Source organism: Panthera onca, chromosome B2 (assembly GCF_046562875.1).
Source record: "Panthera onca isolate mPanOnc1 chromosome B2, mPanOnc1 haplotype 2, whole genome shotgun sequence".
Taxonomy (NCBI): Eukaryota; Metazoa; Chordata; class Mammalia; order Carnivora; family Felidae; genus Panthera; species Panthera onca.
This window is the reverse complement of record NC_138343.1, coordinates 112,751,555-112,777,553: the sequence shown is the minus strand read 5'-3', so window position 1 is coordinate 112,777,553 and position 25,999 is coordinate 112,751,555. Positions and strand designations below refer to the sequence as shown.

At 39.1% G+C, this 25,999-nt stretch overlaps 1 protein-coding gene across 12 annotated transcripts in view; it reads right to left on the bottom strand.

Moving 5' to 3' along the window:
• NCOA7 (nuclear receptor coactivator 7) overlaps nt 1–25,999 on the bottom strand; it is a 165,923-nt gene that overhangs the window by 106,863 nt on the left and 33,061 nt on the right. For 10 of the 12 annotated variants that reach the window (XM_060616580.3, XM_060616577.3, XM_078447280.2 and 7 more), the window contains exon 2: nt 24,092–24,204. The exons of the other annotated variants lie outside the window; for them this stretch is intronic. In XM_060616580.3, coding sequence (XP_060472563.3) covers nt 24,092–24,141 — 50 coding nt within the window. In that variant the 5' untranslated portion in view covers nt 24,142–24,204. The remainder of the gene's footprint in view (nt 1–24,091; nt 24,205–25,999) is intronic. 12 annotated transcript variants of the gene reach the window in all.

Sequence of the window (25,999 nt, the reverse complement as noted above, 5' to 3'; positions counted from 1 at the left end):
GTCTACGTATAACACTAAGTAAAAACAAAAGAAGTTGAAGAGCAACAATGGGAATCTATAGGCATGGAGGAGGAAACATAATTATATACACATGAATATTTATAACAGGATCGATATGATCCTATCACCCAGGTGACCTCTGGGGAAAGGAAATTGCAGGAGAGAAAAGGAGAAAAGGTCAGAAGGCTTTAAAAATCATTTATTTACACTACACCCTTTTACAGTTTGAATTTACCGTTATCGCTTACTGTTGCTTTAAATCATGAAAAAATGGGTGAGCCCTGCAATCAGTAAAAACTGTTTTCTTTCTCATTTATCGTCTGTCCCTCTAGTCTCTATTTTCTATTTTAGTGAGAACAATGCTTCACTGTGCTGTTCCCTTGACCAGTTAGGATTCCAAACTCCTTGGTGGCACGGAATTACACACTCATGCCAAGGCGCTGCAGTCACAGAGCAGGTGACTTCAGGAAATGCCCCATACAGGGTGCCGCAGGAATAGAGAGAGCCACGAGCAGGGGCTAGCAGAGCAAGGGCTAGCAGGCCTTGGTGGACATTTTCCAACTCTGATCTCACTTGACCCTTCAGCTGTGATCAACAATACCAACCAGACATTTTCTGGCTTTGTGGACACCAAACCACACCCTCCTGGTGTTTGTGTGCCATCTCAATCCCCTTGGGTTTCTGTTCAAGGAAGACGACCACTGGGAGGTGGTGCCCAGGTGAACACTGATAAGATCAGAGGAGTAGGCAGGGGCTGACATGTGCAGGCTTTGTACCAAAGTGAAGAGTTTAGATTTTATTTCAAGGGCCACAAGAAACATTTAATCCAGAGGATGAGATGATCTGATTTGTATTTTAAAAGTTTTGGGGCGCCTGGGTGGCTCAGTCGGTTAAGCGTCCGACTTCGGCTCAGGTCATGATCTCGTGGTCTGTGGGTTCGAGCCCCGCGTCGGGCTCTGTGCTGACAGCTCAGAGCCTGGAGCCTGTTTCAGATTCTGTGTCTCCCTCTTTCTCTGACCCTCCCCTGCATGCTCTCGCTCTGTCTCAAAAATAAATAAATGTTAAAAAAAATTTTTTTTTAAAGTTTTTCTCTGGTTCCTATGTGAAGAATGGATTGCAAAGGGGAAGAGTAGAAGCTAGGAGACCAGCTGAAGGTTACAGCAGCTATCCAGGAGAGAGGAGATGAGGAGATGAAGTGAACAAATTTAGCTTATGTTCTGGAAGTGAAGCCAACAGAGTTTGCTAATGAATTAGGCATGGAAGGTGAGGGAAAGAAGATTAAAACCAACTCATATTTTTCAGTTTAAGCCAAGGGGTAGATGTACCCATAGTGATGGGGAAGATTAGGGATGGGGCAGGGTTGGGAGTTCTCTCTTCATACTCTCTTAGAAGACCCATGGTCATGGCTTCCATTTTTATTTTTAAACTGATGCCTCTCAACTTTACACTTCCCAGTTCAAAACTGTGCTCTGAGCTTCTCCCCTTTGTATACAATCACCTGTTCCACAAAACCCTACCCTTCCCAGAGGCACACCAAATTTAAGATGACCCAAACCAAGCCTGCCATTTACCTCCCCAAACCTGGTTTCCTTGAGGTGTCTCGTACCTTACTGGAAAACCACTGTCCACTCAGCTGTTTTAAGTAGAAACCTGGACCCTGGATCCTGCTCCATTTCAATCTCCACATTCCACCAGTGTTATTTCCTATTGAGTTTACCTTCTGGCCTTTATACATGCAGCTTCCTCTGCCAAAAATGCATCCCATCACCCTTCAACTGGTTCATTCCTACCATCCCTCAGAGATCAGGTCAAATGTTACTTCCTCATCAGCTTCTTCCCTGATCCTCAGAATTGGTCAGGTCTTCCTGTGAAAGTCTCTATGCTGCCATTAATTTTTCTTTGTAGCACTTATCAATAGTCTAATGGAATCATCACTACTGTAATTAGCTGTTCAATATCTGGCTCTCCCCATAGAATATAAGCTCCCTGAGGGAAGGGACAGTGTCTGTCTTAGTTATACATCACTATATACTCAGTGCTTAGCACAGCATTCAGGATACACACCAGAAGCAAAATATACATGCTGAATGAATGTTTAAGTGATGTCCTAACTAGCCACTAACTAACACCAGTTAAATAACCACCTCTGAAGGCTCAGTAACTACCGAGAAATTAGCTTAAGTAGTTTTTAACATACTTTCTAGCATTAAATTCCATAAAAATAAACAACTAAGAAATCTAAATCATATGAGTATTGATTATTCAAAGAACAAGATTCTTCATTATTTTAAGTAAAATTTCTGGGGCACCTTGGGTGGCTCAGTTAAGCATCCGACTTCGACTCAGGTCACGATCTCAGAGTTTGTGGGTTTGAGCCCCGTGTCGGGCTCTGTGCTGACAGCTCAGAGCCTGGAGCCTGTTTTGGATTCTGTGTCTCCCTCTCTCTCTGCTCCTCCCCCACTCACGCTCTCTCTTAAAAATAAACAAACATTAAAAAAATTTTTATTTAAGTTAAAAATAAAATTTCTTACAGTATTCTTATAGGTGCAGAGGACTGTACTATGTCCACATGTATTTAATAAGTATTATTTATATTTTTAAGTCACTTTAGTTTTACCTAGTGGCGATTTCAAACACACAAATAAGTATTTCATGAGAGTTTTCCATGGTTAGTCAAACATTTGCGTTTACTAAAAACAAAAGCGAAAATAAGCCACCCACATGTTTCTTTTAATACTTCTCTGTGTATCAAATTACACATTATTTTAAAAGTTTTTTTTTATCATTTCTTATCTGCCTACAAAAACATCTTTTTGCATGCAGTATGATTTTTAAAATACAGTGACAACTTCACATGCCATTTTTTTAAAAAGTTCCATTATTATTTTTCAGAGGAAACAATTTTGTAGAGCCAACAAAAAGGAAGGAAGACACAGAGGCAAGAAGGCCTTTCTTAAACTAGTGGCCAGTCTGTAATTTCTCCAAGAGGAAGTAAGGGACAGAATTGAGATCTGGAGGGGTTAGGGAAAGTTCTGGGCCTTGCCTTAAAGCTGCATCTGCTAAGCAAGTATACCTTTTTTTTTTTTTTTTTTTTTAAATCAGGACTGCTTGTTTATTGCGGGTGGCATGTGGGGAGTGCTGACCACAATGGCACTGGGAGAAGGGACTAAGGCCCCCAAAGCAACTTCCTGCCTCCATCCTGATGGACATAAAAGACCATCCCTGCTTATTTCTTCTGAGAATTTTAGTTGTCTGCCTAATCAACTAAATTGTTTTGTGTGTATGTATGTGACCTTCACTAGAAGCACATTTATCTTTCCTGGTTTCTGATTTTTTTTCCCATTTCTTATTTTCCCTTCAATGAGGTTAAACTATGAGAATCACTTAATACTGTGACCTCATATGAGCAAATCGCCAGATTTCTAGAGCCAACAGTTTGACTCTATGGTAACACCGACTGGAGCAGAAACTTTATTTTGAAAAACATAAATGTTGCCTTAAACAGAATTTCCAGAATTGGAAAATAATTGGTAAGACACAAGAAAGAAAACTATTCCAAAGCTCCAGAGAGAACGGAAACCAGTAACAGAATTCTGGCAGGTGGGACACGTGGCGGGGAGAAATAAGGATCGGGGTCATGCCGGGGTGCAACAACGTGATGGCGTCCCACGGATGTCAGATCTGCCCCAGAGGCCGTGGAAAATAAGGGCACCTGAGAGATCCTAGCAGTCCCTCATAAGACCTGCCAAAGAACTTCCCACTCACAGTAGCACTTCCCCAGGAAGTAAACTTGGTGCTGAGTTTCACTATAAATTGACTGTGATTTAGAGCAGCCTACCCACCAAAGCTGATAAGAAGTTGTGAACTCTGAGCATCCTTGGTGTGTTGACCCTCATGGGCCATAAATGAGGGATCTTTACTGAGGAATGGAAAATGGGACCGGCCAGAGCCAGTCGTTTGTGGGCTTATGGAACTCATTCCTACTATCCAGGGTGCAAACTTCAGTCCTTAGGTAGCACAACCAAATAACTGGTGTGTGTGCGCTTGCCCGGGAAGTAATAAAATTAATTTAGTAATTATTTTGCTGATCCTTTTCATAGTTAAAAGAGTTAGGTATTAGGCAGCTCCTTGTTTGGGGGAATAAAAGCAACAAAAATTCACCCTGGTAGAATTAGGTTTAGCACAGAAATTAACAAAGTGGCAGAAAACATCCTAAGGATTATCAAAACCACCAGTCAAGAAAGAGTAACTGATCCAGTTACTGGTCAAGGGACTGAGCCCCAATAGAAGAAATATGAAAATGACTCTCTAGGACTTTGAAGTTCTAGGTAGAAATCTTATAGATTTGGGTCAACAATATTTTCCCCTTACCTTCCAGTTGAAGATTATGACTGTAAGTCAGAGGGAAGATATGGGAGTATACAACAGACAGTGAGAAAGAACGGACCCAAATGATAGGCTGCTCTTAAAGAATATGAGGACTTTCTCTCAGTGTCCCAGTCACATGAGAGACTCAAATGGGACATGAGTGTCCCATTTACATGGGTAAATCCCATGTATTTTCATGTGATCATGCATCCATACACAGTCTCCCCTCTGCGTGAAACTTCCCTCCTTCATTCTCTCTTCATGGCATCTGAAGACAGCACAATGTCACCTCTTTTATGATGATGCCCAAGCTCTTCTGGACAGTCACTTTCACTGCTCCATACTCTTAGCACTTGGCAGTCACCTTATCCGGTATTTATCCCATAGTTACTTCTTTTATAAGCATCCTGTTATTATACCAGACTGTATATTCCTACAAATATGTTTTTTTAAATGTTTTAATTTGCATATAGTTACACACAATGTGACATTAGTTTTAGGATTACAACACAGTGATTCAACTTCTCTATATGTTATGCTACCCTCCCCACCAGTGTAGCTGCCATCTGTCACCATACACGTTATTACAATATCATTGGCTATCTTTCCCAGCTGTGCCTTTTATTCCCATGACTTATTCACTTCATAACTGGAAGCCAGTATCTCCCACTCCTCTTCACCCATTTTGCCCTGCCCCTCACCGTCCTCCCTTCTGGCAACCAACCATAACCAACCATACAGACGTTCTCTGTATTTACAGGTCTGATTCTGCTTTTGGTTTGTTTATTCATTTGTTTTGTTTTTTAGATCCAACATACGGGTGAACCCACAAATGTCTGCTGAAGGAAAGGGCAGACAAGTATGATCTCGTGGGCAGATTCTAAAAGGAAAATGGTTCAAGGGTGATATGTTCTTCTAAAACAAATTCTGTCAACGCCATCACAAATGGGTCTGTTGAAGAGGCAAAGCAGAAAGCATCTCAAGAAATAAATGTGTCCCAATGAGCTCAAGTTTTCAGTGGGCACGTACAAAAGGTGGCAGAGAGGCACAAAATGCAACAAGCAAAAGCAACAAGCAAAAGACAGAAAACTGTAAGAACAATGGAAATCTGAAGCCCAGAATGAGCCGATGTTTGTAATCAGTGCAAAGGAAAAATTCACAAGGAAATTTTAGGGATGTTGAGAGAATGAGGCTGCAAGAAGCAATACAGCCATTGGCCATGGCACGCTGGATGAAGTCAACTTAGAAGAGAGAGAAAGTAGACCTAGTCCACTCCAATGCTGCAGCTCTATCAAAGAGACTAAGTGAAAAACTAAAAAGGATAAAGCATCACAGCTAAGAAAATGAAATCCTGGATGAAGTCTCTAGCCCTATAAGAAACAATTCCCTGAGTTGTGGAACCATTGCCAGTAATCTCTGAAGAATCATAGAGAAAGACTGGAATTGGGAAAAAAAATTCTGGTTTTCAAAAGAAAAAAAAAACATATTCTAGAAATAGTACACTGAGCAGCTTGATAACGACTCCCTGAAAAATAAACTGACAGATATTAGACAAATCTTCTGTGATTAATTGAAGATAAATTGTTGACTGCCGGGAACCACCATGGGTATACGAAAATGAGTGAAAACTAACATAATTCTCTCTTTTTTTTTTTTTTAACAGTATTGCTAGATTTGGCATGTCAATGGGCATGACACAAGGTACAGTATATCAAGATTTCACTAAGGCCCTTGAAAATGTCTGACACTACCTTATTAAAAGATGGAAACAGAGAATTCAGTTAAGTGAACTTATGCAAGTTGATTTATAGCAAGTTGAAAGACTTAAAGATAATTATTTAATCCACCAATGATACTAATGTGCCATAATGCACACAGCTTTCCAATTCAGCATTTTCATCAACCACTTGGATAAGGACACAGAAAGCATGCTGTTCAGGTTGTATATCTGATCCAAGATAGGAAGGACAGGAAATATGTTTGATGTAAAAAATCAGCCTTCAAAATTTCTGGAAAATTAGAATAATGGCTGGAAAACAAACAAGATAAAATTAAAACTCTAATTCACAAGGGAAAAAACTTTTTTCCCTCAGTGTGAATACAACTGTTGTCAACAAACTAATACAATATAATGCTATATTAACAAAAATAAAAGAACAAGTAATATTCCTATCAATGCATTAATCAGACCAAACAGAGGTAGTAAAGAATCAAAAACCTGTCTTAGATGGAGAGATTTAAAAACTTAGAATATTTAGCATGGAAAAGAGAAGGTTCAAGAAGAAAATGATGTTACCTTCAAACATATACAATGATAATATATAAAAAGAGGATTTTATTTATTCTGTGTGGATCCTAAGTAATTGACAATAAGTAGAATAAGTTGAAAAAATAAATTTTAACTAAAAACTTGAAAACAAATTTCTACTAACAAAAACTTTTCAATCAAGAAATGAGTAGCCTTGGGAGTCCTTGGGACACCCCCATTGCTGGAAAAGTTCAAATCCAGGTTGGAAAAGGCCTATTTGTCAGATGCAGTGGAGATTCTGTCCTTGGCATGGTGGCCCCGATGACCTTAACCCTTCAGCAAAAAGATTTTATGCTTCTGAAATTAGAAATGATGCCCATATCAAGAAGATGAGTAGAAGAAAAATGACATGTCAGGCCAACATGAATTGACATTTACTAAAGAAAATGCTCTTTTCTTTCTAATCTCTCCATCACTTCTTCCAGGCTCCCCGGGCATTACCTAATGACTACATTACCTAGTTCCTCTACACCCCACACCCACTGCTAGAGAGGGACTAAAGTTCCTCATCTGATGTGCCTATAAAATTAAGTCATTGTGAAACACTGCACTCAAAAAAGGTCTTGGAGACTGCCGTTAGAATTCTGATTGCAGGAAAAGAAATTTAACAGCTGTTATCAGAGCTGTGCAGACATAACCACTCTGCTGCACAATGTTTACTTGAAAATGCAGGAAGATTTGCTAATGGCTTGCTTTCTGTGCAGAGAAGAGGATACTACAACAGGCAACTCCAGAACAGTAGCTGCTCTCATCAAACATACTGCGCATCAAGTTCCTATACAGATGTCATTTCCCACAGCATTAAGATTAGCATTCTTCATTTAAAATAGACATGAACGATTAATGCTCACCTATAACAGAAAAGTTATATTAAAACACCAGTATTTTTTTTTTTTTTAATTTGAGAGAGAGAGAGAGAACATGCACGTGAGCAGGGAAGCAGGGCGGGGTGGGGGGGGGAAGAGAGAGAATCTTTTTTTTTTAACTTTTTTTTTTAACATTTATTTATTTTTGAGACAGAGAGAGACAGAGCATGAACGGGGAAGGTCAGAGAGAGGGAGACACAGAATCTGAAGCAGGCTCCGGGCTCTGAGCTGTCAGCACAGAGCCCGATGTGGGGCTCGAACTCACAAACCGTGAGATCATGACCTGAGCCGAAGTCGGCTGCTTAACTGACTGAGCCACCCAGGCGCCCCGTGAGAGAGAGAATCTTAAGCAGGCTCCATGTTCAGTGAGGAGCCTGATGCAGGGCTTGATCCCACAATCCCTGGGATCACGACCTGAGCTGATGTCAGGAGTTGGACACTTGACTGACTGGGCCACCCAGGTGCCCCAAAAGGCCAATATTTTATTTTTAAAGATTTTTTTTTTAAAGTTTATTTGTTTACTTTAAGAGAGAGAGAGAGAGAGCATGAATGGGGTAGGGGCAGAGAGAGAGGGAGAGAAAATTCCAAGCAGGCTCTGAGCTGCCAGCACAGAGCCCCATGTGCGCTCGAATTCATGAACTGTGAAATCATGACCTGAGACGAGATCAAGAATAAGATGCTTAACCGACTGAGCCACCCAGGTGTCCCACTAAACAGCAATCTTTTAAAACCCAGTCACTTATAGTTTCTTTTTTAAATTCATATCAATAAAGAAAAAGCCTTAAACACTGAGGAATTCTCCAACTACCCTTTGACATATATTACAAAAGAGGACACATTACTGTTAAAAAAATTATGACAAAATTTCTACAAACTTCTAAATGAATATACTACAATTGAAATTTTCTAATATGGAATAGAATTGTTCTAATTATTTTTATACTATTGGAAGGCAGTATAGAAGTAGTAGTTAATAAAGGCCTAAGAGTTAAACACAGAAGGAAGAAATCCTGACTCCATTACTTATTAGCTGTGTAACTTGGGGAGTTACTAGAGCACTCTAAGCCTGTTCTCTTGCCTGTCAAATAGGAAAATACCACCATCCACCTCATGGGTTATTATGGCAATGAAGTGAGGTCATATTTGTAAACCTCCTGGCATAGAGTGAGGAATCAGCAAAGAAGAGGGTAGAACCACCAATATATACAAGTATAACTTTAAACATGTTATAGACCCTGGATGGACAGTGTATAGGCAACCTGGCCTGGCTCATCTCCTGCTTTATTGCTTTGTTAATGTCCTCATGACTTTACATAAGGGTCACACATCAAGCTGGCCTCTCTGAGGAATCCCCCCCTCCACCTCTGATGGACCATCCCCATTAACTGACAAAATGCTTTACTTCTCTTCCTCCTCCATCTTTATAAACTTGCTGTCCTTGACCTCCACATCTCCCTCTTGCCATGATCCTAATTTTTGGCTTCCTTTCCCAGCCAAGTTCCCAGAAGAATTGCCTAGAAGCTCTATGTCCATTCCCTTACTTCCCATTTATATTACACTGGCTTCCCTCACTACTGCACTGAAACTGTTTTCATTCAATCAGTGACGTCCAAGTGGCCAAACCTAATGGATACTTTTCAGTCCTCATCTCAATTTACCTCTCAACTCTCATGACCATTCTCTCTTTCTTGAAATGCTTGCTCTTTGCTCCTGGCTGCTGTAATTCCGTCTCTTTTGGATTTCATCCTACTAGACCACTAAATGTTGGAGTTCCTCAATTCTGTTCCCCATTCCTAAGTTCTGTTCTCTTTTCACGTTACATTCTTTCCCTATATGATCTCATCCATTCACCTGCTGGCTGGGCCCAAGAACTCCTCAATTTCTATCTCAGCCCAGACCACTCTGCTTTCATTCCAGGTACACATACCCAACTATACATTTACTGGTTCCACTTGGATGTCTCATAGGCATCTCAAAATGAACACATCCAAACTTAAATTCTTGAGATTCCCACTCAAAGTTGTTATTTTCCCAGTTTTCCCATTTCATTTAACGGCATCTCTATTCCTCTGGTTGCTTAATCCCAGTTCCCAAACTTGGCCAACAACCCCCCGCGTGACTTGCCCCACTTCTCCACCCTTTTTGTGCAATCCTCCCCTAAAGCACTCTGTTCCAGCCACACTGGCCTTGTTGCAGACCCAGGAATCTGCCATGCCTTCTCCCCACTTAAGGTTTTTGAATCTAAGTGTTTCCTGTACTTAAAACAGTCCCCTCCATTTGTTTTTCCCCAGCCCTTCTCTTAAACACACATTTCATCTGACAGATCCTGCCCATACCAAGATCAGCTCAAATATCATTATTCTCTAGAAGTCTTCCTTGAATATCACTCCTATCTAAAATGGATACTGCCCTTAAAATTCTTTGGAACATCCTGTTGTTTTCCCTCATGGCAAACTCTGAAATTTCTAATGACATATGCATTTATATTTCCATATTTAATGTCTATGTGAAAAGTAATCTCTGTAAGAACAAGCCCCACGTTTGTTATGTTCATTATGTTCACCACGCTACCCTCTGGGCTTAACTCGTGTAGGCACATAAGGTCTTTCTGAATATAAGCCATGCACAAGTTTCTCCCCATAACACAGAATATATTTCAAACCCAAGGATAAACACTATATGACTTTAATAAAGTCTCACATTTGAGTAAGTCAAAGAACTGAGAGATATCTTAGGTATCTACTTGCATCAGATAATATAAAAACCAAAATGAGCACTTATTCAAACTTAGAAAAAGGTTTTTCTGTGCATTAAAAATAAACAGGAAGAAAGTCAAGATTATGTAGAATACGTTCATAACTCAATTAATTTTATAATATTAAGTTTTCAGTGACCTGTTAAGACAGCACAAATTGAGCTTAGATTAAATATGTGTGTTTATAACTAATTTTTATGTTTAAAAAAATCCATATATTCTTATAAAAGAAAAATAGTTATATGTTGACATATATATAGTATGTATATGCTACTTGTTTTTACTTTTAAAATACATTTACTCGGGGCGCCTGGGTGGCTCGGTCGGTTAAGCATCCGACTTCGGCTTAGGTCATGATCGCACGGTTTGTGAGTTCGAGCCCCGCGTCGGGCTCTGTGCTGACCACTCAGAGCCTGGAGCCTGTTTCAGATTCTGTGTCTCCCTCTCTCTCTGCCCCTCCCCTGTTCATGCTCTGTCTCTCTCTGTCTCAAAAATAAAAATAAACGTTAAAATTAAAAATAAATAAATAAATAAATAAATAAATAAATAAATGGAAAGATATAATTAGGAAGTTGAAAATATTAAAAATAAATAAATAAAAATAAAATACATTTACTCTTATAAAGGAAAAATGTTCTGAAATCCTGATAATATACATTCAGGACTGTGGTTAAAAAAATTAAATTTCTCTCATTATCGAGTAAAAATAGTTGATTTAGCAAAGTAAAAGGAAACATCCCCCACAACACACACTTAAAAAAAAAAATGATGGAGCCATTGAAATGGAGATGACTCAGTCCCCAGTGACCTCACCAGCATCTGCTTCAATTACCTCTGAAAATGAAATAACCAAATTACCATTTAGCTTTCTGCTGTGCTAACAAAATTAATCTGGAATATCAAAATTCATCTGCTTTAAATTATATATTATACAACTTCTAAACCAAAACCTCTTCTAGCTCTAAAGTGTGAAGAATATGCACCATGGATGTCATAATCGACAGTAACATAGTCCCAGAGACACAGGAAAAATTAATAAAATGATTAGTGACTTAGCTCTAACCATCCTTGACAGTGAGTTAAATCATGCCACCTATTCAAAATTGGAATCAATTTTAAGTCTGTCCTACTTTGTATGATACATGTGTTCTTGAAAATACATATGCAAACTATATTTTAAATGCTGTAGAGTGATTCAGAACTATAACCAGTTTTTTGGTTTTTGTTTTGTTTGTAGTATAGAAAAGAATATCTAAAGCATGAATAACTCGTCTGTAACTTAGGTGCTTCCTAAGTTCACATGATCATATTTTGGTCATCTAGTCTGTCAAGTATTCCATAAATACAAACTAATAAATACCATTTTAAAAGTCAGACATATCACAAGGGGCGCCTGGGTGGCTCAGTTGGTTAAGCGTCTGCCTTCAGCTCAGGTCATGATCTTATGGTTCATGAGTTCAAGCCCCACATCTGGCCCTGCACTGACAGTGCGGAGTTTGCTTGGGATTGCCCCTCCCCCTGCTCATGCTTTCTCTCTCTCTCTCTCTCTCTCAAAATAAACTTTAAAAATAAAATAATAGATGTAATCCATTTTCTTGTTCTTGTTCTTCTATATCTTCTTCATATGCTTTGTTCACACCTAAACAATTTGTCTCACAACCAACAAGCTACATTTCTCATTTCAGTCCATGTTAGGCCCACCTCAAAGTCATCTTTGATTCTTTTTCCAAGTGAAATAAAGTACACCATTCTAGTAACAGAACCACCGAGGAAAGACCTCCTTTTTGCTCTCCACTAATTTCTGCTTCAACGGAAGCTAAATCCTGCCTTGCTTTGGGAGGAGACCTAGGGTTCTCCCAATCCGACTAACTCATCTTCCCTTTTTGTTTCAAGGACACTTGGATTCATCCTCAATGGTACTAACACACTGGTCTGCTTCATTTGCTGCTGGATCACACTGCAAACTGTGAACCATGTGTCTTGCTTGGTCTCTTCTGAAACTTGGCCTGTTACCCTTTTTGCTACCAATTTCATTTAAGTGTGGGAAAGAAAAAGCTAGAACAAGTAGACAGGGCTGCTACAAATTCACTGGTATATCACTTAATGAGTTAAAAAAATATAGGGCATCAACCATTTTGTTTATGCAAACTTTACTCGAACCAGTCAATGAAGGAAAAGGGAAGTAAAAACGCATAAACACATGACCCATGGCTTAAGCACCACACATCTTTACAACAAAAGGGCTCAAGCAAAGAGCATCTCAGCTTGTTAGGACCTCTAACTATGCATCTAGAGAGGAAATAATAGGGGACTTCTTGCCACATCCCCAAAAATAGGTCAGGAGATTGGTGGCATTTTTGTTGGTACGTAGAGATTTTCAAAGTTCCCTTGAAAGACCAGAGATTCCCTACTTTGTTCCAAAGTTCCTAAAAACAATTTTGCATTGAAAATCCCCAAAAATAATAGTTTAGGGCATCTGGGTGGCTCAGTCGGTTGAGCGCTTGACTCTTGGTTTCGGCTTAGGTTATGATCTCACAGTTCGTTGAGATTGAGTCCCATGTCAGGCTCTGTGCTGAGAGCACTGAGCCTGCTTGGGATTCTCTCTCCTCTCTGCTCCTCCCCCACTTGCTCTCCCTCTCTCTCAAAATAAATAAATAGACTTGAAACAAAAAGAAAAAAGAAAATTCCACTTTAGTACTTTAATATATTTAATCTTTAAATCAGTCTCACTTATCCTCCCATGGATAACTGATAAAATTCTATAAATTCAATTCAAGATAGTTTAATGAAGAATATGGTATAATGATTATAGGTATGGGCTGTGAGGTCTAGCACAACAGGGTTGAGTCCTGGATCCTATGTGACCTGGGTCCTATGTGACTGTGGGCAAATTCCACAACATCTATAATAAAGCTTAGCAACTTTATCTGTGATTAGAATAACAGGACCTACCTCATGGAGTAATCAGAAGATTACATGAATACACAAATGTGTCTCTGTTACACAGTTCAACAAATGCTAGCTACCATTCACAATGAATGACTGTTAGATGCAGGGCATAAAGCTAGACCTTGTCAGGAATATAAAAATGAAAAAGAACGGACAAAAACAACAAATAAAGTAGAGAAGATGACAGCGTTATGGGTACATTCAAAGACAGACTGTACGAAGAACGTCAAGAGAAGGCATTAGGAGGCCTATCAATGCCCTCTGAGTCCAGCGGCAGGGGAGGGCACATCTACGTGTGTGTGTGTGTGTGTGTGTGTGTGTGTGTGTGTGTGTGTGTGTGTAGGGGTTAAGAATTAAATGAAACAGGAAAAGCGTCAAGGAGACAGTGTCACAATTACAGATGGGTTTGCTGTCACTGCATATAGGGAGAAGATGGTGATAGCAAAGTTTATTACACAAATGTGTAAGACATGTACAGAAAATCAAAGTAGGACATAAAGACAGAAAGGTAGGAATGAGCCATATGGTCTCGAATTTGAGAGACGAATTTGAGATTCAGAAGTGACACATCTGAACTGTGTCTCAGGAAGACTAATCTGGGAAGATGTGTGGGAAGATACGTACTTAGCATCTGATTTATGAGGGTAGAAGGGGTGACTGCTGGAATTTTCAGATACGAGTTTCAGGGGAAAAGAAAGAAAAATTCCTACTAAAATAACCGACAACTGGAGTCCACGCATGAGCTAGGAAGCTCCAGAGCGGCGAGCAAAAAGCATTTTCTGGTTCAGAACTCAATTTTCGCACACTGAAGAGTCACTGTACCAGCAATAATGAAAGTTTTCAAAGGCTTGTGCCAAACTGTCTCAAGCTGAGACAGTGCCAAATTTCAGACAAATTCAGAAATTAGTTCAGTTGAAGTCTTCCCCAACTGTCAGCAACATTAAAAAATGAGGCGGACAGCTTAAATCATTTACTTTTTCGAGGACTTTGGTCTTATCTGTGTCTAGAGTCTTGGGTCTTTCACTGAAGGCTGTAGCCACAGCATATTTATGGACAAGTTTCAAGGGACATATAAACTCCCTGAAAATTTAAGCCTGTGTATTTATTCTTTCTTTTTCTCATTTATTCCTATATTCCTCATTAAGACAGCATGCTCTGATGTTATTAGGTCTTATTTTTCACTGGAACTTGTTCTAAAGACTTTATATATGTATTTTAATTCAGTAGGTCCTCCAACAATATCATGAGGTAGGTACTACTGTTATTATTCTCATTTTAGAGAAAAATATACCCAAGGCCCCACAGCCAGTAAATAGTTCTACAGAGGAGAAACCTACCGGAGGCCCACAAACAAAAGTTCCCCAGGCTTCATAATCAAAATAGTTCCATTTGGTGGTTTTGTTAGGTTACAGCTTCACTGGGTCTCACTCCAGAATCTAGGACAATCCAGATTAGCCTGAGATTTCAAGGAAGAGGACACATGCTTTTTTGTCACTGATCCTTGAAATTAGTTTTATAGGGAGCCATTACACTGCACTGGGGGGAAATATATTTATATAACAGGTACTTTATGTACAGCTGTCTTTAAATAATTAGCTAATATGTATTAGATCAACAATTTTCAAAGAAATTTGTTGTTCAAAGAGGAAAAATAACCTCACTCTCAGGATACTAACCTCCAAAGACTCTTCTAAAACAATGAGTTCTTTTGATCCCACAGATCTTTTGGCCCACAATAAAAAATAATTGTAAACTGTGATTCAAGATATATGTATACTTGTATATATTTAAAACAAAATTTTCATAAAATATTATTGATTCTGACTACCTACAATGCACTCTGATATTTTATATTCAGTCTAGCATTAGTCCAGACTAATCTATTCTCTTCCATTCCATTAAAAAAAAAATGCTGGTTCTCATCCACTAAACTGATTTCAGGATGCCCCGATGGGTTGTAACCTACAGCCTGAAAAGCAGTATACTACATGGAATTAAATCAAGTAACTGCCTATTCCTTAAAAACAAAGCAAAAAAGCATGACTCTATCTGTTAATGTCTAAATGTTCATAAGCCTTTTCTTTAATCTGTAGAAAAAAGTTAATGATTTCTTAAAAACATCAGCAGCTCAAACTTGACCATGGATATTTTTCCCATTAATGAATGACAAGCGATATGTAAATGTTCTCTTAAGAGCTGCTTGATCTGAACTCAATCAAAATAATAGGAAACATAAGCCTTAAACAACATTACAGCTCATTCAAGAGTTTAATTGGTAATTAGTAATATTTTCAAATAAAGCACAAGCTGCTCTTTTATGCAAAATGTTTAAAAATATTCTTAATCTCTAAGATTAATAAAATTGCTGAATACAAAAAAATCTATAGTAATAAAAATTAAGGCTCACAAACCACTTAGGTTCTACATTAAAAAAGCCGTTTTAAATATTCTCAGTCTTTCAGTTGGTCAAAAAAGACTTAACAAACTTGCTACATGCCAACCACTATTTATTTAACAATGTAACATGGAAGGAGCACTGACCTATAGCAGAGTCCCACCCTTCCAGATGGCTCATTTGGGGGGAGACTGAGTGCAAACACATAAACAAGAGCTATGGATATCACACACGGAAAGTGTTCCTGGGCAGTGCTGTGGATCACTACAGGCACTAATGGCAACAGCCATCTTGGATGGTTCTTAGAAACTGAAATCAAATATGGTTTCCAGTAAAACCAACTAAAACACTTCCAAACCCATGTACAATTTTCCCTACTCACCACATTATGATGCTACTAACATGTTCTAATCCCCCTCTCAAAGTACAAATTAATGCTTAAGGCAATGTAAACTGAGAAATATGGAATAAAGAAAAACAATCAGTGATACAGACAAAGTAGACTGGGATTCAGGGCTCAGATCGTCGATTTAAAGGCTAAGTGATTTGAGGCAAGGTATTTAACCTCCCAAACAACAGATCCATCATCTGCATTTATATCTACTCATATGATCATTGTGAAGATAAAGTGAGAGAACGCACATGAAGGTACTTTGTAAAGTGCCAAAAAATGTTATTATTATCAACTTTTATTAGATCACTAGACAGAGAGAAACTGAGAGAATAAAATATTAACCAAATATGAAGCCAGTACAGAGTTAACACTTACCAACACTTAAAACAGTTCTATTTGCTTTTCATGTACCAACTCAATTAAAACCTGCATTATGACTGAATATCTGAATCCAACTACTGGTAATAAGAAAGTTTCTCCACAAATCTTGGACACACTAAGGTTCTACTCTAACGGTCCTTGGCCAGCAGGAAAAAACAATCTACAGACTGTTAATTAAAGGAAGGGCAAGAGTTCACATCACACCACTCCACCCATGTGGTATATTCATTCTTAGCACAGGCATACCACAAAGTGGCAGCTCTTTCCTCGAGTTCAAAGACAGGCTTTGTGGGGCTAGAGAGGGGGAGCCCTCTCTGTATCCTCAGCAATGCTGCACATCAACCAACCAGACCCATCCAGTTGACACCTACCACTGGATCTTAGACTCTACTTGCCCAAAAGGGCATTCTGGGTTTTTCTGTCCAAATGTATTTCTGCATTCATTTCTATCATAGGCAACTACTCTTTTTAGATAAGAGCAAACCTAGCGAGTAACGTGGATATCTGCAATGTAAAACCCTGACTTACATGGGTGGGATATCCAGACTACATGTTTCCTACTGCCCTAGTTGGTTAATACTCTGATGTTAAACTTGACAAGATGTAGTATGGGATGTCCTCAAGCCATAAACAAGTTTTGTTTTGTTTTTTTAAAGGTCATTTGGGGGAGCGTGGGTGGCTCAGTCATTCGAGTGTTCAACTCTTGATTTTGGCTCAGGTCACGATCTTGCGGTTCTTCAGACTGAGCCTTGTGTCGGGTTCCTCACTAACAATACAGAGCCCTCTGGAGATTCTCTCTCTCTCAAAATAAATAAACACAAACTTCTTAAAACATTTTTAAAAAGGTCACTTAGAACTTAGGATGTACTTCTGCACATTAATTCACAATGCTGTGAACCGACCTGTGTTCTACAGGGCCCAACGTACCACTAAGTTGCCACACTGCCAAGGGCAGTATTGCAGAGCATAAGCTGTGGTTGAAGAAGGACAGAGCTGGGCTCCAATCCTGCCTCACCTGCCTGTTGTATAATCTCACTAAAATTTATTCAACTTCTCTGAGTCTAAATTTCCATAGCAGGCAAATCATATTTGGGTATGAAAATTATGTATCAGAGGCTTGGTGTGAAGGTAACGTGGACCAGTTTTCCCAACCTTTTTCACAGGAAAGGATGCACAGAAGAGGACAGTACTCACACTGCACCCTGGAGTAAGATGCTACTCATGGCGAAAGGTGACCAGCCTATGTGGTCCTGCGTAGCCGGCCACTCTAAAGGCTGAGGGGTTGGTGTCTGTGGCACGTACGCCTGAGACATAAGAGTGTGTCAAACCCAAGTGGTGAGGCTCTGATTACCAGTAAATATACATAAAGTGGTCTGCTGTGAGCCCAGCAGATCACTGACAATTTCCCCTCATAGGCTTGGGCTCCTACTCTGAAATAAAGAGAGTGCCCTAGAATTCTCAAAGCCCTTTGGACTATGTAATTCCACTTTATACCATTCCAGAACCTGGCTGTGCTGAGAACAACATACGTTTGTGTGATTCCACTGTGGACCGTTATGATTCCTCCTGCCTCCCCAATTTGAACAACAAGAGCAGCTCATGGGATGAGTGGGGTATCAAGAAGAGGATTTCTGGGTGAAGATGGAGGTGCAGGTAAGCACAGAAGCTAGAGTCAGAGGTGACTGAGTACACACTGTGCCCAGCATTCTGCATATGTTACTTTAATCTTCACAGCTATCTTGGTTTGGTTTTGTTTGGAAGAAGGAGCCACACAACGTATTATGCATATTTAATAAGAAGACTATCCAGTGGGTTCCAATATCAGACTCCAAATCCTCCTCCCTAGAAGAAGGGGTCAAACCTCAATCAGTGTAGACAAGGACCAGACCTGATTCAACTGTGGTCCTCCTCCTTTGGACTTCATCTCTTTGGTTCAGGCTGGGAAGTTTCCTTCTATCACAGCCATTTTGTTAGTGGATTATTATTAGCCACACTTAACAACAAGAAATGCAGGGTGAAATTTAGAAAACTTGGCCAAGGTTATTTACTAGACTGGTTTTCAAACACTAGGTGTTCTGCTGATGGGTCAGAGGTTCAAGGATGAAGAACCACCAGGGTAGAGGTTGGGGATGGAAGCCAGGGGTGTCAGAGGAGTGGGGGTCGGAGCTCACTCGGCATCCTGCACCCTTCAGGGTTTGGGGTGGGAGAGTGAGGCAGAAAGAAGAGTGTCATTCCCCTCCGTGCTTCACACTACTGGCTCTGAAGGTGGTGGGTTAGAAGACAGCAAGTGGCAGCAGGATCTCTGCCTCTCCTGAGAAGCAGGAAAGAGTGGGAAGAGGCCAGCAAGTCTAGGGAAGAGGGACTTGTCTGAACAACACAGAGTCTACTGGTCTCTACTGCTCAGTGCCTATTCACAAGGCCTGTCAGACCTTATCAGAGGGGAAAAGTAAATGTACAAAATACCACTTCGGGTTAACTGAAAATAGATTGTTGATATCCTAAATTAACCCTCAATCCTGAAAGCTAGGTTTTTAAAAAGTGTTCAAACACACAAAGAACATAAAAGGACCTGCACAAAAATCAATAAATGGGTTCTAAATTCTGCAAAAGCTAACTAATGTCAAAGACAATGTGGAAGAGTTCTGTGTGGCACTATTGAAGAAAATACCTACATTCTAACTCGAAGGGGAAGGGAGAACAGAGGCCACAGTGAATAATGATGACTCCACATAACACAGGGAGTATAATTTGCTTTAGTAATTCATTTGCTTTCAAGATATGTCATGTATCAAGGAATTAATACACACAAATATAATATACCAATTTTGTATACACAAATTCTTTGCAGAAGCATGGGGAAAGGTCTCATGAATCATTCGATCTGGAATAGACAACTGGTATAAAACACCACCAAAGATCTGAAAACTAGGTGGGTCCAGGCCAGGAGATCCTGAAAACTCCTTGGTACTCATCCAGAATAAATCTACCTACTAGTGATGCTAATTCATCCTTCCATTTAGAGTTAAATAGGCACATTTCAAGATAAATTATAAAAAAGGAAGTAATGGGTGATCCTCAAATCACTAATTTCAGTCTAAAATTATTAAAATATGGTCTGTTAAACTTAACTTTGTTTGATGCTAAATTCAGAGAGAGGGAGAGGTACATCAACAAAGGAGGTAGAGTAAGGATTATTTACCAAACACAACCATACAACGTTTATGAAATGATATGGTTAAATAGTACACCAAGAAAACAGAAAACAGAGGCTATTTAATTACATGGAAGGGAAAAGGGATGAGGGAGGGGAACAGAGTTTAACATTTAAAATTTAAAATTTTTAGGGTTTCAGAAACATATTATGGTAATAGGTAGAAATAAGGACAAATCTTCCTTTTGATATACTCTGCACACTAGTAGAGATTTGTGTAAGGTAGTGTGAGTTCATCAATTCAGCCTTACCCTTGGTCTGACTTTACAGTCTGCTGTAGAAATCTTGCCTGGACTGCCCATAGGCACACCGCTCCAGAGAAATCAGCCCTATGTTGTCAGAAACTGACTTTCAAGTGGGTCCTATTGGGAATTCCACATTATGGCAATTCCATAGTTCAGTGAGAAAGCATTTGAAAAGATTTATAACTTTGGTTGGCTCTTTTCTGATAATGGAGGGCTATTTGGTTTGCCTTTTGCCTTTAATAGCTTGACCATTTTTGGCCACCAAAGCATTGTAACAACTAAACTACAGTTTGTTTGTTCTCTCTCTCATTTCCCAGTAACTAATCATGTTAATGTGCTGTTAGAATAGCATCCCTGACTTTTTGTTCTTGGCCTGTTATCCTTACGCTCTGAAGGTCATACTTAATTTTTGGCTATGTTTTCCTTTTCATTGTTAGAATACTTCTCACAAGAGGTCAAGGCAAGCATGACAATTAAATTTTACATTTTTGAGCTGAAAAAACTGTGCTGTTCTTCCAGAAGGGTTTCATCTTGCATTGTAATGAGAGGTGGTTAACATTGAGCAGATTGCTTGTGAGCCACTAGTTACCCTCATCGTTGGAATCAGTTTAGATTTAAACTTAGAAGTCACTACAGCTTTGAAATCACTACATAGGGTATCCATAGGCAGAAAAATAAAAAAATAACTTTGAATCAAACTCATATCCCATATAAAAATTAATTCAAAATGGATGGCTGAGGGGATGCCTGGGTGGCTCAGTCGATTAACTGTCAGACTCTTGATTTCGGCTCAAGTCATGATCTCACGGTTCATCAGTTCAAGTCCCACACTGGGCTCTGCACTGAGAGTGGGAAGCCTGCTTGGGATTCTCTGCCTCCTCTCTCTCTGCTCCCTCCCTGCTTTTTCTCTCTCTCAAAAATAAATAAATTTTTAAAAATGGATGACCAACAAATATAAAACATAACAGTATAAAACTTTAAGAAAAAAAAGACAAAAGAAAATCTTCAGGACCTATGACTAGGTAAAGAATTAGACTTGATACCAAAAGCTGAATCCATAAAAGGAAACACTAATAAATTGAATCGCATCAAAAGTAAAAACTGATGCTCTCCAACAGAGGCTGCTAAAATGAAAACAAAAGCTATAGACTGGGAGAAAATACCTATAAACCATCCGTCAAAGGACTAGTATTTAGAATGCATAAAGAACTCTCAAAACTTAATAAGAAAACAGGCAAAAGAAAAGAAAAGACATTGCACTGATGATAGATAGATAACTAATAAGCACACAAAAAGATGTTCAGATTCTTCAGTCACTAAAGAAATGCAAATTAAACCAGGAGATACCACTACACATCTATCAGAATGGTTAAAATAAGAAAGAGTGACAATACCAAATGCTGATGAGGCTGTGGAGAAACTGGGTCATTTACGCAATGCTGATGGGAAGGCAGGTAAAGTGGTACAGACACTCTGGAAAAGAGTATATGGCAGTTTCTTACAAAATTAAATATGCACGTCACATCTGACCCAGCAATTCCACTCTTGGGCATTTATCCCAGAAAAATTAAAACCTGTATTTACACAAAAACTTGCACAAAAATTATCTCAGCAGCTTTAGTTGTAATAGCTCCAAACTGGAAATAAACCAAATGTCCTTCAGTGGGTGAAGAGTCAGAAAATTATGAGATATGCATACCATGGAATACTGCTCAGCAATAAAAACAAACAAATTATTGATACATGCAACATCTTGGACAGACCTCAAGTCTGAAAGTCTGTGTACCCCCAAAATGTGTATGTTCAAACCTAATGCCAAACGTGATAGTGTTAGGAGGTGGAGCCTTTTGGGGGTGATTAAGTCATGAGGATAGAGCCTTCACAGATGGGATTAGTGCCCTTATAAAAGAGGTATGAGAAGGCTCCTTGCTCCATCTGCCATGTGAGGTTAGAGCAAGAAGATGGCCTTGTATGAACCATAGAGAGGGCTCTCACCAGACGTAGAACCTGGAACCCTGGTCTTAGACTTCCAACCACCAGAACTCTGAGAAATAAATTTCTGTTACTTGTAAGTCACCCAGTCTGTGCTGCTTTGTTATAGCAGTCTTAATGGGGTATAAAACATAAGAATTGCACTAAGCGAAAAAAAATCTAATCTCAAAACGTTACATATTATGATTCCATTTATATAATATTTTCAAAACAACAAATTACAGCAACTGAGGACAGATCAGTGGTTGTCAGGGGTAGCAAGTATAGGGAAGGAAGTGAATACAGCTACAGAAGGGTAGCACATGAGATCTTTTTGATCAGTATCTTCATCGTTGATGTGGCCACAGAAATCTATACATATGATGAAATTACATGAACTAAATACATACAAATACACAAATGAATGCTTGTAAACCTGATGACATCTGAATAAAGTTGGTGGAGTGCATCAATGTCAATTTCCTAGTTGTGATACCATAGGATAGTTACATAAAGTGTTACCATTGTAGAAACTGGATAAAGCGCACAGGATATCTCTCTGTAGTATAGCCTACAACTATATGTGAATCTACAATTATCTCAAAATAACACATTTTTTAAAATTGCTATATAGTTCTTATTTATTCTAAGTGCCCTCTTTTTAATGTTTCACTCATTAGATGCCTGATTTCTTCCTTCCCCTATCTTGCTACTCTCTGTAGTCTTAATAGTGGAAAACATTTCACTGCAATTAGTCATTTAACTCTTGCCTTCCCAAAACTCTTATTCATACTTTACTATTACTAACTGGAGCACACCTTTTGGGAACAATGCTATACTTGAATAGTAACTCTTCAATGCATGAAATGGTCAAAATACTTTCCGAATCTTGGTTACTCCATTGGTAAAATAGGGGGAAACCTAGGTTAGGTTTCCTGTGAAGAAAAACAAAATAGTAAGTAAAGTACTTTGCACATAGTAGTTCCTTAAATGTTCATCGCCTTTATTTTCCTATTAACAATCTAAAACCTAGCTTAGGGGTGCCTGGCTGGCTCAGTCGATAGAGTATGTGACCCTCGATTCCAGGGTTGTGAGTTCGAGGCCCTTTCTTAAAATAAGTAAGTAAGTAAGTAAGTAAGTAAATAAGTAAATAAATAAATAAATAAAGTAAAACCTAGCTTAATTTCTGGGTTAAAAACCTAACAAAAAACTGTTTTTCAGTTTCCAAGGCTTACATTTGGAAAACAAGAAATGCCTCTTTAACAAGCACAGACAGAGGATGTGGTGAGGCTGAATTCAGTTCTTAAAAAATATTTCAACTTAGGAGACCATAAGGATAGTTAAAAAAATTGTTTTATATTTATTTATTTTTGAGAGAGAGAGACAGAGCGTGAGCAGGGGAGGGGCAGAGAGAGAGGGAGACACAGAATCTGAAGCAGGCTCCCAGCTCTGAGCTGTCAGCACAGAGCATGATGCGGGGCTCAAACCCACAAACGGCGAGATCATGACCTGAGCCCAAGTCAGACACTTAACCAACTGAGCTACCCAGATGTCCTAACCATAATGATAATTTTAAACCTATGTGTTCTCACTTTGAGTGAGACTCACTTTGAAAACATTCTTTCTGTCAAAATGGTGTTTTAGCGTATCATTCATTTTATTATGAAGAGTAGCTGCCCAATATACGGTTAAATCTATAAAGAGTAACCGATCATAAAAACCAGATTATATCTATTCACAAACAAACGACTGTATGTTAGATGAGTTCAGCTTTAATAATGACACAAACTCCAATGGTGGAAATGCATCCATTCCATCTACCCACAAAAATACTTTTTAGTAACAGACTCCTAACAAGGCAATGAGCTTTCAAGATGTCATAGATTTTCAGTTACTAAACCAATCAAGCTACCAAGCAGCAGGAACTAAGCATTTAGGATCTAAAATTCAATATAGGATGCTAAATGTGGGGATTCTGAGCAATGTGCAGCTCAGTGCATAATGACAGTTAGATTCTCTGAGCAACAGTGGCCTGAGAGAACTGTCAAAGGCAGAAAGACAAGAACCAAATGTTACTCCTCTACTGTAAGCAAGTAAAAGGATGACACAAAGCATATTTAACTTCTATTGGCTGCCTGCTTTGTTTATGAACACTTACAAAACACAGAATGCCAAGTCATACTTGAGGACAAAGTCTTCTCTCAAACATTTTCTTAAAGTACTGATAATTTTGCAAAGCAATGCTTACCGAGCAAAATAACTTTGTTTTCGTTCCTTCTTCTCTTCCTTGGTATCCATAATATACAATCAAAATGCAAAGTATTTGGAAAAGTCCTTCTTTTTAATCAGTGAGTCATAACCCTACAATAAAAAAAAAAAAAAAAAAAAAGTGACTATAAATTAAGAAGTTTGTAATAGCCAGTATGAAGAAGAAAGCAGAGTGAAGATACGTGGCCCCACCACAAACAGAAGATAAACTTTAAGCTATAAAATGCAGCCATGTTAGTAATACACGAAATGCAAATACTCATGGAGGGTAATAAAAACCCACAATTAGAATGGAGGTGTTAAACTAAAATAAAAGGTAGATAGGAAAATAAACTGAAGTATTTTCCTCATAATCAACAATTATTTCAAAATGTGCTAAAAGGAAAACCACTGATTTTTGAAGATTTTAGGCTGCCTCTGCAGAATCTAATTTTTTTTTAATTTACAAACTCATAATCATTTTTTACAAGTAATTAATAATGAATATGTCTCATACATAATTTTGAAAAATGGATCACTTAGGTGTTTTACAAGAATGTTCTTTCTTTAAAAATAACATCAGTGTTCCATTTTATTTTCGGAAACATGCCAGTGACTACATCCCACTTGAGCAAATGTGGAAATGATAATACAAAGCCTCAGGAAGTTATTCTTCAAAATGGCTTTAAATGCCTGCTCTGCCTCTCCCTCTCCCTACCCTGCTATCCTCACCTATGCTTCCCAGGTGCGGCTTAAACCTATAATAAAAGGTTGTCTCCAAATCAATCTTCCTTAAACACCACTTTCATCATGCCACTCTCCTGCTCAAAATTTCCAATGTCTACTTACTGCCTGATTCACAAACCTAAATGTTCTGCAAAGCATTAACATTTCCTAAAATCTGTCCCCTCATCCTAAGGGGTATCAAAGTTAAAGCAAAGAATGTTCATCGATCAAAATTACTTGCTAATTCATTTCAATTCAATGAACAATTTTTCTTTAAGATTTCATTTATAAGTAATCTCTGCACCCAATGTGGGGCTCAAATCCACGACCCCGAGATCAAAAGTCACATGCTCCACTAAGTCAGCCAGGGGCCCCTTCAATGACAATTTAATTCACATACATACTCGATGGAAGGCACTGTGATAAAAATCAGAGGCCACAGATACATAAGCCACGATATTTGCCCTAACAGAGTTTATTGTCTTACAAGGGAGATGCTTAGGATGTCAAGTCAATGGGACACCGACGGCTATGGCGGTGGCACAGGTGCTCCTAGAGCCCAGAGGAAGAATACTCAGCCTTAGGCAGGGCCCCCCCCCACACTCCCCATGCACCCCAAGATTTGAAGGATGAGTATGGGTTTCCTACTTGAAGGGTTTCCTGTGTTGTTCCTAGTAGGACACATATTTCCCTGCTGCTCCAGGATTAAATGCGAAGCAGGGCAATGGTGGGGTGAGGATGAAGACATGGGCAGGATTAGGGTCATGGCAGACCTTTTTATGTCACACTAAAGATCTTGATCTTAATCCTAGCTATGAATTGTGTGCCGCCCACCCTTTGCTGCTCCTATGTCAGACGTCACGAAGCAAATCGTGCTGCGCTCGCTACAGACATTACTGAATTGATCAACATGAGATAAAAGCAATTTTCTCATCCCTGATGTACATGAAAGAAGTTGCCAGAGCATTTTACATGAGGGAGTGTGATATACCCAGGCTGTAAGGATGGACTTGAGAGGGTTGAGAACAGCATGAAATAGATCTGTTGGGAAGAAATGACAGACGGTACAATAGTTCAAAGAGGAGGACCCACACTTAGGCAGCAGAATCCAACACAGAAAGACGGGGGAATGCATTCAAGAAATATTTAGGCAAATGAGTCAAGACCTGGTGACTCATTCAGC